We start from the raw sequence: 15868 nt of genomic DNA, 5'->3' as shown, positions 1-15868 counted from the left end.
ATTTTTGAATAGAACAAGTCTGGTTATTTGAAAGGCTGCTTTGAGTTTCGTTTGAAGCATGTGAATGGTGCAAAAGAAAAGCTTTCTGTGAACCAAATTCATAATAATAACTTGTGACACCGATGTAGAATTTTGGTTGATTAAACTATATGAATTAAAATATTTAAATTAATTAAGTTGTCGACCAAAGTTTAAACCAAAAATTCACATTCAGTCATTTGCATACAAATTTAAATTGAAATGTTAAACATTGAATTTAAATTGCAATCACAAAATGATATTCCCAACAATGAATTTAAATTCAAAATCAGTGATTCACACGTCCGTAAAAATCAGAAACACAAATATAAATTGTGATATTGACTGTATATACTACAACTAATAAAGACAAATACTGTTATTTTTGAAATTGGTACCAGTAACACACTTTAATTTGGACGTACATTACAAACAGGCACAGAGGAGCCAAGGAGACGGGTTAAAACGACCTCATTGTCAAGTGTGCTCAAGTGTTGCTGCTGAATAGGTCTCTGCTCCGTAGGTGATCCCTGCCTCTGTCCTCCTGTGGAGACATCATGCATATTTTCTCACAGTACAGACCACATGAGGCAGAGCGTATTCTCCTGTTTTCTATCTATAAACACACCTTCTGTTTCATTCCTTTCAGCTCATTCTATAACTCTGGTTTTTGTATTAGCTTTTTAAGAGTTTTCCTGTAAGCTTCTTCCGCTGTTATCTTTTATGTATGAAGGCACTCTGGGTGAGAATGTCAGCTAGATGCCTTGCAGTCGTGCGGGTGGTCATGAGGATCGGGGAGGATTTGAGACACTGACTCAGACCACACTACTTTCTCAATTTAGCATTCCCTCTTTATTAAAAAGAGGACTAATCAAAAGGGAAAATGGGAGCTATCCTGTTTTCTCTTCTCTTGTTGCAGGTGGGCAAGAAGTCAAGACTGAAATGATCTGTTCTTTTTCAGCAAATTGTTAAAAGTGACAGTGTGCAGAAGTTTTTCCACATAGTTTCAGTCAGTCTGTCCTTTTCCCAGTGCACTTATTTCCAACAATGTTTAGATATCCAAAGTACCTGCTGGTTTGTTGAGGACTTAGAAGTTTTACCTTTTACTTGATAAACTGAGACTGAGACATACATTTCTTTTCTCACCTTGCAGGTACACAGGAAGATTCGGGAGGACTCGGACATGGCCCAGGATTCCCTGCAGTGCCTGGCCCAGCTGGCCTCCATGCACGGGCCCATCTTCCCCGATGAGAGCGCCCAGGTCTCCTACCTGGCCCATCTAGTGGAGGGCCTGCTCAGCATGATCAACGGGTCAGTGTGTCACTGTTTGTGGCTCAGAACTTGTACAATACATGTGTGTGTTTTTTAGCCATACTAGTGGATTATTGGTCTGTCTGAGTGATTGCCATACAGACATGCATAATACATGCATACATCTGAATGACTTTGGTGATTCCCTGACCTTTACTTGAGTGCCACCATGAGATTGTCCCTTGTGACTTTCAGTGAAATGTCTCAACGACTATCAAATTGATTGCCATTGAAATTCGGTACAGTTATTCATGTTCCTTGAGGGATATGAATTTTATTCTTTATTTATTCTTCTCCCAGTTGTTCTCACATTGGTGGAGTGTCAGCATTGTCCTTTAAATTGAGCTCGGCAACATGCTAACATATTGTAGAGAGACTAGATATCATATGGGATTCGTGGTATTGTAATATGACATAGGTTAAATGCTGCTTTTGGTCTTTCTATAGTTACTGGATCTTTGTTATTGAGTCCACCTGTGTTTTTCCTGCTGTGAAAAGTCAAAATGTTTGCTGTGCAACCAGTCCACTATTCAGCATCCTATTCAAATAATGTACTTCAACTTGGTGTTGGCAGGTAAACACAGGCCAGCCACTGTGGTGACTACCCTTTCTGTGTTAATGCTTGAACCAGTACATTGTCTCTTTTAAAGGTACTAATCAGTGAGATGTGAAGTTTTGAGTTTTGTGTACTGACAGCAACCAAAATGTTTACTTCATAGGATAAGTTTATTTTGAGTTTTCCAAGTTTGTCTTAAAACAGTACTCATACCATATGTATGTTGACAGCTATTGGGCCAATTCACAGCCAATTGTCCATATTGGCTGTGAAGAGATACACCTTTTTAGTTCAACAGGGGAAGAAAACCATAACTTCAAAAGCAAAGAAAATAAGGAACCAAAATTTCTCAGAAGGGACCTGCTTTATTTCAAATGTAAATCCCCTCAATAGAGAATGTAACATTATTTTCAAAGCAAACGCTGATCTCGCTCATTCTTTTTTTGACAATTTGGTAAGTCTTATGTATGATAATCTGCGCAACCTTCGAGTAATTTCCACAACACTGACAGGGGCGGCTTTAGAGACAACAGATGGAACTAATTCAAACCTGCCTATTGAAAGCAGCTCCCATAGGGATGCAGGGGTTATTACACACACACTTCACTATAATAAATTCACTTTCCCTTTGCTAAATTATTCTTATTGTGCAGGGATGTATTCAAAAGTAAAGACACTCTGGGCATGGAAATCACATGAAGTCAAAGGACAAAGCTTAGACTGCATTTACACAATAATAGAGGCTCTTGCAGAGGTGAGGTGTAGTATTGCAGTGCATGCATGCAAAACTATTTACCTTTATTGATTTGCCTTTTTAAATCAATACAAAAACACAGAAGAAGTTGTAGACAAATGCAAGCAGATCTGTCAGAAATGATTTTTAATCTAGGAGACAGCTCAGATATGGATCCTTTAATGAAGTCTGACTTGTACATTGAATATAAATGTAATACTTTTCCAAAACCTCAGCTGTCTATTACAGCTACATATTGTAGCATTCACAAATCAGGATCAGCAAGCACAGTTACTTGCGTTATATTGCCTTGGCTACAGTCTCAGTAGCTGTTTATCTCCCTCCAGTATCTCAAGGATTTCATGTTTCTTAAATCCAGAGACTCAACAGGAGTGTGACTCATACCGTGCCATTTCTGCTTTATTTACAGGAAGTAATTGCTTGTTGAGTCTGTGTTTTTAATGGCCTCTGATTCTAGCATCTACACACTGCAAACTGGCTGGAGAGGGATGAGCTTGTCTTCCAGTTCAGTAACAAATAGAGTTAAGCAGAAACTTATGTACGTTATTACGTTTTCCAGTTTCCTCTAAAACCAAATTTATGTGAAAGTGGATCAAATTATGCCTTTATTCTCCCCATAGAGACACACTTTATTCAGCCAGAGAGGAAAAAATAATCACTAGCAACCACTCAAACATTGTTAAATACTGAGTGTGGGTGCGTTTAAGTGTATCAGTCCTACAATCATTTAGTAGCCGTCCTCTAATCTAATATAGAGCTGCCTGACCCTTATGATGAAAGTGATGTGGACTGTTTCCCAATTCTAGCTTGAAGCGCTTCAGAATTTAATGAACCTGAATCTTAACGAAACCCATGTGGCGTCACTCTCACTACAATTTTAAAACTATATTTCTACTTCAATAACCAGGCCTTTCTTGTAGAGAAGAAGCCATCTGACAACTGTGGGTCCTTTCTGTTCATCAGTTACAAATAGATGTCAGGCATCAACAATAAAATATCATTTCAAAGGCATTAGGAAGGGTTGGGATGGGATGATATCTACTCTATGAGATGATAGGTCTATGGTCATACATGTTTCTATACTTTTTATATTGTGGGAGCTATTTCTGGGTGTATTGGACACTTGTGGGCAATGTTGCAAGTCAGTGAAATCCAACTGACTGTAGTGCTTTTACAGAGACATTAAAATTATGAATAGATAATTAAAATAAAATATGAAATGAAAACACACGATACTTTTACATGTAAGTAGGAAATGTAACTTTCTATTTTAACCTTTCTCGACCAGACATCATATCGCGGAATTACGAATTATTGCGATTGTGTGTGGGAATGATCACTTTTGTATCACAAATTTAATTTTCACAGAAAAACATGATTAATGATGATGTGCATTTGTTGGGGTCTGTACCAAACAAAGAAGTTTTGTTGGCCAGGGCAACTCTGTAGCACTACATTATTTCAATATATTGCTGTTTTTTACCTTTATCAGAAAATTGCATCTTCTGCGATTTGCATATTTCATTTGGCCATATTGCAATTTTGATCATTTTTCAATGAATTGTGCAGCCCTAATTCAAAATTATAGAAATTATTCTCATTACAAAGAATACATACAAAGCCACACAACATTTTTTCTAGATATTATAATAAAGGGGAAAGAAACTCCAAACTGATGAATAAATATATGTTGACATTTTGGCTGATTCAAGTCTGAAGGAAGCTCAAACTGAGTTTTTGTTAATCTGCTGTGGTTCACCTCAGTTTATTTAATCTTGTGATCCAGATTTATTTTTGACTTGACTTGTAAAAGTTGGAGTTAAATTTTGTCCTGCTGACAAAAAAAGGTTAGCTCTTGCTCTTGTTTTAGCATTACTGCGTCTTCATTACTCATAAAGCAGCAGATGTATCAAAATGGCAATAGGTTTCCAGTAGAATAAATTGTGTGTACTCCAGTGTTCAACTCAATTTATTTAGCTGAAAATCACTTCACCAAGCAGTACTTTTCTGAGCAAAGGAAATTAATGTTTTTCATCTCTAAAGCTCTGCTCAAGGCCAATTTTCCCTCAATACTTAACATTTTCTCAAGCTTTCTACTTTAAAACTGTTTCCCGTCACATCCCACAGAGGTGTCATTTTGGATTTATGAGTCAAGAGTCTGTAATCAGAGCTTCCAATCAGAAGTAATGCAGCACTTGTCTTGAGCCGCTGTCCAGCAGAAATAATCAAACACTCAATCTTCGCTAAACTGGCTTGCTTCAAGGAATTGTTACCAAAGTTGACCTACGGACTATATTTTTACCCTTATAAGACCACATGACACAAATAGGGGCCACTCCAAACGCTTAAACAGATTATAGATTTTGCTCGAGGTGATTCATGACAGACATGGTTTTACTAGCATTACATTTGAATTGTTGTGGGCAGGTGTGTGGCGTTAAAAAGACTGAGCTGCAGGGCCTCCTCGGTCCGTGATACTTGTACCGCCTGCTTGTTAGCAGAGGTCATGTGAAGAAATAGAACTTGTGATCTTTTGCTGAGAAACCTTACAAGTTGTGCGAGCTCATGGCTTGCCTCACTGGCGGCAGTTTGGAGCCTATTGATCGTTTCCTGTGTGTGGCGTGTGGAGTGTGTTTTGGGCTTCAGGAAGATGCATTAAAAGAGCTCCTCTGTTTTTAGCAGCTGGGTGAGGCAGTAGTTAGGTAAAGAGAGAAGCTGTATTTTAGGCAGAGAGAGTGAAAAAGTTTGAGTACCGTACCAGCTTAAAAAAGAGGAACACGCCCCTTTCTCACAAGCAATGCCTAAGTGCAGTAGAACAAAGTGGATTTTTTTCCGCATTTGTAAGAAGAGTCTCTTCAGGGACTGCAACTAACACTTCTTTTATTTTCAATTAATCTGCCTATTATTTCATTAATTAATCGTTTGGTCTATAAATTATAAGAGAATAGTGAAAAATGTCCATAACGATTTCCTAAAGCCCTTGTTTTGTTCCACCAACAGTTGAAAACCCAGAAATGTGTAGTTTATTATGATTATAAGATGATATTTGCATATTGGAGTTACCTTAACCAGAGAATAGTTGGAGTTTTTGCTAGGCTGAAAACAACTATTAAAAAGATGAATCAGTTATCAAAATAGTTACAGATTAATTTTCTGTTGGTTGACTAAACAGTGAATAGTTTCAGCTCTACTCTCTTCTATAGTTTAACTCTTACCTATTACCCTCTCATTATTTGATCTCCTGTTTAATCTGCTTGGTTTTGACCTACAAGACTGTTACCTCCACAAGACAAACATTGTGGCGTTGCTGCCTCTGGATATCTTTTATCTTCTCAGTGCAACTCATGACTAACACTGAGCTCCTCTGTATTCAATCTGAGCTGCAGTCACTCCTGTAACATCAGGTGCACCTTAACTCTCAGCTAGCTAACATCAGGGGTGGTTCAGCCTTGGATTTTGACCTCTCATCCGTTTCTTAATCAGTTCTTTTTTTATTCATTCAATTTGAGTTGAGTTGGGAACTTTATAAAAAGAATGTAATGTTTTCACTCAAGCCTAGTTCCTCACTTCTTTTCACACCTGATTTTTTCATTGGAGAGTTCTCATTTAACCTTAATGGAAAGTTTATTTGAGTCACAGCACATTTTCTTAAAAGCTCAAGTGGAAAAGCAAGACTTATATTGTCTACATTGCTTCAACTTTGAGTCAATTGACTTGATATCTTGACAGACCTTCATAGAAACACTGTTTCATATTAACTTAGCTTGATAAATGACCTACAAAGTTAATCGGAATTATGGTCCCACAACTACAACATGTGGTTTTATATTTAAGGATAATATTTAACTATACCCCCCTGTAAATCCTAAAGATGCTCGCATCCTGATTGCCTTAACAAATTGCTTTGTGGAAATTAAATGTTGGAAGTCTCACAATTTTTCCAGCTCTAAAATAACTAAATTGTCTGGAGATGGTTCAAAATGCACCTGCAAGACTTTTAACAATAACTAAGAAAAGACAACACATTAGCCCCATTTTGTTATCCTACCACTGGCTTACAGTTGGTTTTAGAATACAATTTAAATTTGTATTGTTCAGTAATAAAACCTGAAATGGATTTGACCTATTTTGTAACCATGGTCCTTTAAAAGATGAAATAATAACCCAAGTTTTGAACTACTCTGCAACCGGTCTTTCCTCTTTTTTTAACTGGCTTTTTGCAGTATATTGAATTCATTGTATATATTAAATTAATTTAAATGAAGGCTTATTGTTTGAAAATGTTCAGCTCTAGTGCAGTTACATAGCCAAGTTTGGGTATACGTACCAAAACAATACTTTTTTGACAAGTCAGTACTTTAAAAAATAATTTTTCAATTTTTCAATTAAAACAAAAAAAAAAAAATCAGTTAAAAGGATGACCTAGATGAAATAGTCAAAAACTGGCAAAATGTTCGGTAGGCAGCTGTAGGTTCAAAAAGTCCACCAAAGAACAATTCATTACTTTCCTATACTCTGTGCTGCAGACACATTTGTACCAGGAAAGGTTCAATACCCAGCCCTACTTTTAGTAGTTTAGTAGTAGAGTTTACTATATATTTTATATAATTTTTCAGTGATGTTGTTGCCATTGTTCAAGCACTTTGTAACTGTTAATAAAAGTGGTATATAAAAAAGTCGGTTAGTAGAGTTTTTAACAGGAATAGTTCATGGGAACTGTGTATGATAGAGAGTATTTTCTGGTCATTTGTGGGTGTGTCTGTAGTCGTAGGTTCTGATCTGACTTAAGGGGCCACACGCGCATGTACAGTATAAATAACTGACACACACACACACACTTGAATGTGCACACGAGCTTGTTGTTGGACCATGTGATTCAGTGTGTAGGGGTCTCTCTCTCTATATTCTCTCACAGGCTCTCGCTCACTCACTCCCTCTCTCTTCCCTCCTCTCCTGCTCCGTCTGTAATCACCTATTCTTGGAGCTTTTTTCCAATTGCCTCATCGGAAAACCATGCAGAGAGGGATGGCTGATCTACAATGATTGAACAGTTCTGCTCGCAATTTAACTCCATCTGATAGGGGTTAGCCAGGCCTCTCACACAGTGTTCCTGTCTGTGTCAGTTCAGACATAAATTCAGGATTAAGACTTTCACTATTTTGGTGCAGCAAAAGCAGCACAAAAAGAGACAAAAAATATATGGAAAACTTCAGGGGTGGTGTTGCTTTTTTGGAGAAGGGGGTTGAAAGAGGATTTCCCCTTAAGTGTCGGTAACATGGCTGACTTTCATATTATAAACTTTCAGCTGAGTGGAGGGCCGTGGACTCGTGGGAGTCTTATTGATAATTCAGCAGCTTGATGTTATCAGTCCATTTTTAGCTAATCCCAAATATATCGGTATCACTGATACCGATATATTTGGGATTTCAGTCCTGCAGCTTGGATATATACTGATACTGATTTGAGGTTATTTAGAAACAGTACCTTCATAAAGTTTGTCTACCAGAGAGTCCTGACAAGTGTATATTTTAACTTTAAAATGTCGCTCAGTACATATGTTGGTTAGATTGATTGAAATACCCAGATTTTAGGTGTCCTAATCAAAAATGTTTGTTTAATTTAGGTCATTTTGTGGTGTTTCTGCAGTACTGACACTATAGAGACATGTTGCTTGTAAAGTATGTTTTGAATTGGAAAGCTCCACTCTAGTTTTTGGATAAAACCCAAGACTTTCCAGCCTTTCCTTAATTCTGACTTGTTTTGTTTTTGTTATATGGAGCTTTTTCCCCCCACTTTGTTCCTCTTGTGTCTTTCTCACACATTGATTTTTGACATTTGTTTTTCGTTTCTGGCCCATCTGCCTGCTCACAGTTTTGTCATGTGGTGTAACGCAGTTCTATCATGTGTTGATTCATCTTTTCGGAGAAATTCAGAGGGCTTAGTTTGTTTCAAATACAGAGGAATTGTTCAAAAGTAGATTTCATACAGAAATGAATGCAAGTTGGGTTTTAAGATGGTTCATCAGGCAGCCCAATATTTGCATCTTCTTAATGACTCTTGCGCATGTTGAAACAAGAAATGCCACCGGCTGAAGGGCCACAAGATTATTAGCCACACTAGCAGCAGGGCTCTATGCATGATGATGGCTGGTGGGTCAGTCAGACTGAAATATCTTGACAACTACTGGATGTATTCCCATCGAATTTGGCACAGACATTCATGGGCTCCGGAGGATAAGGCCTACTAAGTTTGATGATAATCTAACTGCTCAAAATCTCATAATTCACTCATCTAGTTTGTGATCAAATAACTGCAAAACTAATGACTTCCCCATCAGCCCCAGCAATACCTTGTGTTTAATGATAATTAGTAGCTAGCACGCTAAATTAAGATACCTTGTAAACATTATCTGCTAAATATCAGCGTGTTAGCTGATGCTGACATTAGCATTTACCTCAAAGCACCGATGTGCCTCACAGAGGTGCTAGCGTGATTGTAGACTTATAGTCTTGTTAAACAATATTTGACACCTGATTAAACAGTCGTTGTTAACTTGCAGCCTTGAGTTGTTTTAGAAACTTGCATAGAGACTGCATTACTTCTTCTTGTGATCCTTTAGCATCTCCCGCGTTGATTGTACGGGCACTGTGGGTTGATTTGTCCAGATGTTGTAGAATTCAGATTACAAGGCATTTTTCTGTCTGGTTTTGAAATTCCACAACATGTGAGCAAAATATGATTTTTGTTTTTTTTGCGTTTCCAGATCTGTCACTTCATGCTTCATGGTATGATCTGATGATAAAAGTCTCTTTTAAAGTGAGCAGTGTAATTACAGCCAGTCGTTCTATCATCTTGTACTCTGTGTACTGTACTATGAGGCAGAAATACCATAAAAATAACCTCAGATGCAGCTGTGGAAAACTGCTCAGGGGTCAAGTTGCCCACGAGTTTTGGTTAAGGATCAATTTTCATGCATGTTTCCAAACCTCAGTCACCAGCGGGTAAACTGGAAGGTGACCCCAGTTTAGCCTCAGCCTCACCCTGGTGAATGGAAACTGTCCTTCTTGAGGCCAAAGCACGGGTTTGACTCAAAAATGGGAAAGAAGCCGTTTAGACTTTCTTAACCTCTTCTGTCGAGAGAAGGAAATTGAGTTTTACCACAGACCGTAATGCCGGTGGCAGATGGATCCTAAAATTCACAAGGCATCGGCACTGTTTTACTACATTTGTCTGGCTTTAATTTCTCACCCTGATTCTCCCAACAGCTTTAATCATTTTACATAAAGTATTACATTAAGTATTCTGAGCTCTGTTTATTTATATCAGGACCAGGAATCAGTCAGATCTTATCTTTAGATCACATTTTATTATCTGCATTCCCAGGATTGAGATCGAGGACTCAGAGGCGGTAGGCATCTCCAATATCATCTCCAATCTGATCACCATGTTCCCCCGAAGCATTTTAACGGCACTGCCCAGCGATCTCTTCACCTCCTTCATCAACTGCCTCACGCTGCTCACATGCTCGTTCGGACGGAGTGCCGCCCTTGAGGAGGTGGTGAGTAATAGCGCCTTCATCTGCCTCTCAAAAATCAGATCATGTTTCTTAAATTCTGTCACATCATTTCTTATGTTAACGTAGATCTTGGGGAACAAATCTACAAGTGTTTGATTTTAAGTTTTTGGAACTGGATCACGTGCCCTGAGATGTTGTTAAATACTGTAATATGAGGAGTCTCAGGAATATCTGTCATATTTGAGGCTGCATTTTTAGCATTTGTAGTGTCTGTCCTTGCCTTCTGATCAGATAAAATAAGATTTTCTAAATCAGTGGTTCCCAACCTTTTTGGCTTGTGATACTTTAAATGTTGGTCACTGGTTGTAATAAACCACAGATTGTGGAAAGTTTAACGAGAGAGTGATTGTCTTTGTTTAATTTACTAAAACTTGTGGCACTACAGTCAATGTATACGGCTGTGAGAGAACATAAACTGTGCAATCCCACACACTGTCGATCACTTATAATCGCGTGGTACAAGGTTTCAAAGGTCAAATAATAATAGTAATAATTAGCTCTTTCTGTCCTTGGTCAGCTGGATAAGGATGACATGGTTTACATGGAGGCCTATGACAAGCTGCTGGAGTCATGGCTGACACTTGTCCAGGATGAGGAGCATTTTCCTCGCGGCTGCTTTGTTCAGCCGGCAATACAGGTCTTCAACTCATACATCCAGTGTCACTTGGCTGCTCCTGACGGCACCCGGAACCTGGTGAGGCTCTGCCCTTTTTTCATTTCTCATCAATGATAGACATGGTGTGTTTAGCTGAGGGAAGGCAGCAGACTCTAAACATTTAGAAACTGTGTTTAAGTATAGAAGTGAAGAACTCTGTTCCATTCATTTCAGCCTATCATATAGTACTGGATGTGCTCATACATAATAGCATATATTTATGCATTCTTTATTTTTCTGTTTCAGAGTACATGTAGAACATTGAAGTGTGTTTTCAGATTTCTGCTTCAGTGTGAACTTGGCCATCATCACTCTCTATCCTCTTCTTCCTCACACGTTAACTAACTTTTTCTTTCCCACCCCTCAGTCAGTGAATGGCATATCGTCTCATGAAGAGGAAGAGATCAATGAGCTGCAGGAAGACGACAGAGAGATGTTCTCTGACCAGCTGTCCAGCATTGGCATGCTGGGACGTGTGGCCGCTGACCACTGTATCCCCCTGCTCACAACGTAAACACAAAAAACTTATCAAGTACTTCATGTCCTGTCCTGCTGTTAACTCTCCATCAGACTGTGAAAGCAGACTTGTTTTCACCATTTTTGTACCCATACTATGAAAATATATGGGTAGATGGAACAGTTATGTGGCAAAGCTTGATTATTCTCAGTATGTTTGACCTTTTGTAAAAAATCTATACATAGTTTGCTTTATTATAAATGCATTGGAGATTTTGTGTGATGTTGGCATTTGGATTTCAAAAGGTAGCAGAAACTGTGTTTGTGTTCCTGTGTTGACATTGTTTTTATAACCTCATCCTGCAGCCTGCTGGAGGACCGGGTGACTCGGCTGCACGGTCAACTCCAGAGAACCCAGCAGCATCTCATGGCCTCATCTGACCCCGGATCAGTGGACCGCAAAGTCCTGGACGACCTCTATGAGGACATCCACTGGCTCATACTGGTCTCAGGTCAGCAGCAGGACATTAAACTGTGTATATGTCTTTTGTTTTTACAGTTACATTTTGGGGTTTGGAACACAAGAGGAGTTGGGACTCAGTCAGAACACAAGCCAATCATTTTTGAGGAAGACATAGCTGTTTTCCTGCTGATGTTCCCTTTTACTATTTATGATTACACACCTGTCTGTGTACTCAGGATTTTGTTGTTCATGAGCAGTTCTTTACACTCACTACATGGATTAGATGTGACATTTATTAGCGTAGTGTTGTGGATAAGAGTGCAATAATTTTCAAATATGTGTTTGTGTTCATTGTAAGGGGGATTCACTTTCCACAAAAGCTTCACATTTTAAAAACAAATGCCCACATAGTACTGAAGGCACCTCGAAAAGTTAATATGGTGTTCTAATATACTATAATATGGCTGTTTTTATAGTGTTCACAAATGACTTTTCCAGTGTAGTATATTCCACTTAACTGACTTTATTTGTGAACAAGACAGAAGAACAGAACTCCACCCAATCCTGTGGGTTTTTGTTATTGAAATATTGTCTGAATCGGCATCATTAAAGGAGTGCACAGCAGTTTTGCAGATTCCCCACCATTAACTTACTATTTAGGCTGGGTAGGCCACTCTACCAAAAGAAGCCGCCTTTAAAGATGAAATTTTTTTTTAAATGTTGGGTTTATATGGTGGAGCACAATAAAATCACAGAAACTGGAACATTTGTGCGGTTGAAAAACTAATTTTACACCCTTCCACTGAGAAATGTTGTTGATTCGCACCTGTTCATGTTGACAGGGCCAATAATGTGATACAAAGTTGAGTACTAGAGCTCCAACTAACAATTAATTTCAGTATCAGTGAAATTATTAAGTGAAAATAGTGCAAAATTTGCATCACAATCTTCCAGAGCCCATTTGACATTTTGGCTGGCCAACCAAAACCCAAAGATATTAAATTTACTATCACACAAGACTAAGTAAAGAGACAAATATTCATAAATGAGACAGTGGAAACAAGATTTTTTTTTTACTTTTTCTGCATATAAAATTTATTGATTATGAATTTTTTTTTTTTATAAATCTTCTGTTAATCAATTATCAACTAAACATTCAGCTCTATGTGGTACTCACTATGATGATGATCTACTATTTAAAAAAATAACAATTATATGTTATACATATTTAATTAATTTTCTTTTTTAAAAACATGTTATACTTAAAGGTTTTGGAACAACCTAAAATCAACAAAGTGAACAGCCTGTAACGACTCATTGTCATCTGTCTGTGCTTTCCCCAGGGTATTTACTAGCAGACGACCCTCAGGGCGAAACCCCGTTGATCCCCTCAGAGGTGATGGAGTTTTCCATCAAACACTCGACAGAAGTGGACATCAACACGACGCTGCAGATCCTAGGGTCACCCGGGGAGAAAGCCTCGTCCATACCGGGCTGCAACCGCACAGACTCAGTCATCAGGTACCGTTTCTGTTGTATTAGGATGGTATAACGTTTTGAAATTATTATTTTGTGTAGCTTTTTATGCTGAAGAATAAGAATGTCTGCTTATTCAGTGCTTTATTTCCAAGATGTGCTAAGAATTGTTTTGTCCTCTGACTACCAAACCCTTTGGTTTCTATAGGACACCACATTTAGTGTCCTATAGAAACCCCAAATTTCCAAAACCTTCTTTTAGTTGAGGTTAGGTTTATTTTTTCACTTCTTGCCATTAAAAGGCACATTAGCAAGGACTTAAATTATTTGACTGAAATAATTTGTAACTGCTCGTTTTCTTAGGATTTTTGGTACAATAATTTTCTTTTCTGGCTTTTAGGGGATTCTTCTGATAACCAGTGGTTTATGAGCTTATAAGCAATTTGTTTATCCTTGAATGCGTCATAGGAACTGAGACTACTGATAAGTTGTCAGACCTAACACTCACTGGCATCTGGGTTTGAGAACGGGAAGGTCGAGAGCTTCAATCTCCAAACTAACCAAGAAAATATGTGTAGTTAGGGTGAAAGAGGAATTTGAGTCGCGCTCTGACATACAGTAGCTGCTTTTCCGTCATCATCATAAGACTGTGGATGAACTGTAAAGGTCTTAGGTTTGAATTTGTGTAACGGAAGGAATGTTAAGCAAAGCATCTGTGAAAAACAGTATGCAGCACAGGTTCTAAATGCATTTTTGACCCTGCACAATAAGGCTGATTTAAGGACCAGAGGCGGATAGATGGTTGTATTGGAAGAGATGACGTTCCTTTGTGTCCAGCAGCCCTTGGATGTTGTGACAGACCATCTCACTTTACCAGCCAGACCCCCATAAAACTCGCCCAGAATAGACTTCCTCACTGTCCGAGGGTAGTTGGACTTGTAAATGTTGTCACAGTTATTGTCCTATAAAGCAGAAGGTGGGTTAGTTCCTTAGACAGTGTCTGATGGTGCAACCGGTAAAACACAATAACCAAAAGACCCTCTCGCTGGGATTTTAAAGGCCAACTTGCGATGCGTTTAACTCTGGATGACAAATTCTAAAGCATACACACACAATAAAACATAGCTTAATAAAACTGTCACTGCTATAACATGGACTCACTTATCACACAAACTGTGTAAGGATGAGATTCAGATTCCTAAACTGAGCCTCCTACCATAAGAAGATAGTCCAACTTCACAGGCACCAAAAGTGGATTTGGGCACGCTTCATGAACTCGTAAAGCCAAACATTTAAAGTAGAACTGTTGTTTGGACAAAAAAAGCGGCTTTTATTGCGTTTAATCAATAGTGACTTAACTGGAGAGGGTTGAGAGAGGGGTGGATGACACGCAGCAGGGGGCCACGAGTTGGACTCGAGCCCTGGGCTCGAAGGCTGCTTTCTTAGACAAATAACTTTTGAAGAATATTCAAGTTAGAAAGTCTTTAACATGTTATTTTAACATTGTTAATCAGTTCTAGTTGAGAGCTGCTTCTTTGCTTTTACTCTGTGCTGCTTGCCACAGTATTGTAGTCGCAGTGCACTCTGCTGGGTGCACTTCGTGGTGGTCGTCATGGTGATGGCACATTACTGCAAGTGTGTTTTTTTTTCAGCATTATATACCTTAAAAAACTGTTTTCATATCAGTGCATATCGAATAACATACACGGATACCGATATGTCTGCAACACTCCACCACTGCCCGCCATTGTGATAAAAAAGGAAAACCCGCAGATTGGAATCGGACTATAAACATAGATCTCTTTGTTGAAGGCCATGAGGCCAAAACGTTAGCAAAGTTTTCTGACATTGCCAAAATAAATTGGTTTAATGGAGATTAGTCAACTCTTTCCTGGAAATCTGTGCATGCTGCCTTTTATGCCTTGGGTGTTCATCCTGGGTTCAACACTGGAACTGAAGACTTTTTAGCACAACACACAAAATACTGGGAAGGCTCATCTTCTCTAAGATCTAACTATCAACACAGTTTCTGTTATCAGCACTGAAATTGACATTTGCGGTTGCTGCTGCGGTTTAAAAATCATGTCATTTTTTACTGTAACACTGCTCAAAATGACAATGCATCTGCAGGGCAGTAGAAAGAGTGAAAAATATTGAACGGTTATTTCCCCAAGGGCTGAGATTTCAAAACAAATTTCCAGGCAGCACTTTCTAAGTGCCCAGAAATGTGTGTTTATGATTGTGGCATTTTATTTAAAACACAAGCTCTGTTGTTGCAGCATTGCATTCTGGTCTGTTTCTGCTACTGTAGGGATTAGAAATAGTTGTCAACACACACTGGGTGTTTCACAGTGGATTTCTCCCTGTGTGGTTGTTGAACATCAGTACAAAATGATCGCTCTAAAAGTGCACCAAGATGTAATGAAATGGACTCAGGGATGCAAAGCATATCTATGTTGTGTTATCAAATGGGGTTTATTTTTAAACAGTTAATTGTGCAGCCCGATAATGTGCGACTGTGATGTTAGAAATGGTTCAGGGCACTGGGCACTGGATGCTCGTTTGTTTGACAGCGTATGTGTGTATGCAGGCCTGGGCGCATA

At 38.6% G+C, this 15868-nt stretch overlaps 1 protein-coding gene across 1 annotated transcript in view; it reads left to right on the top strand.

Moving 5' to 3' along the window:
* Nucleotides 1-15868, top strand: part of xpo4 (exportin 4) — a gene marked incomplete in the record, with an annotated part of 54716 nt that overhangs the window by 27722 nt on the left and 11126 nt on the right. Inside the window, 6 exon segments of the mRNA XM_035676526.1 lie at nucleotides 1172-1329; nucleotides 10023-10197; nucleotides 10733-10909; nucleotides 11238-11380; nucleotides 11693-11838; nucleotides 13133-13310. Of these exon segments, the coding sequence (XP_035532419.1) occupies nucleotides 1172-1329; nucleotides 10023-10197; nucleotides 10733-10909; nucleotides 11238-11380; nucleotides 11693-11838; nucleotides 13133-13310 (977 nt within the window).

The sequence above is a fragment of the Morone saxatilis genome, unplaced genomic scaffold (assembly GCF_004916995.1).
Source record: "Morone saxatilis isolate NCDOM2014 unplaced genomic scaffold, NCSU_SB_2.0 Contig5, whole genome shotgun sequence".
Lineage (NCBI taxonomy): Eukaryota > Metazoa > Chordata > Actinopteri > Moronidae > Morone > Morone saxatilis.
The sequence above is the reverse complement of the archived record's forward strand: the minus strand, read 5'-3'. Positions and strand labels throughout refer to the sequence as shown.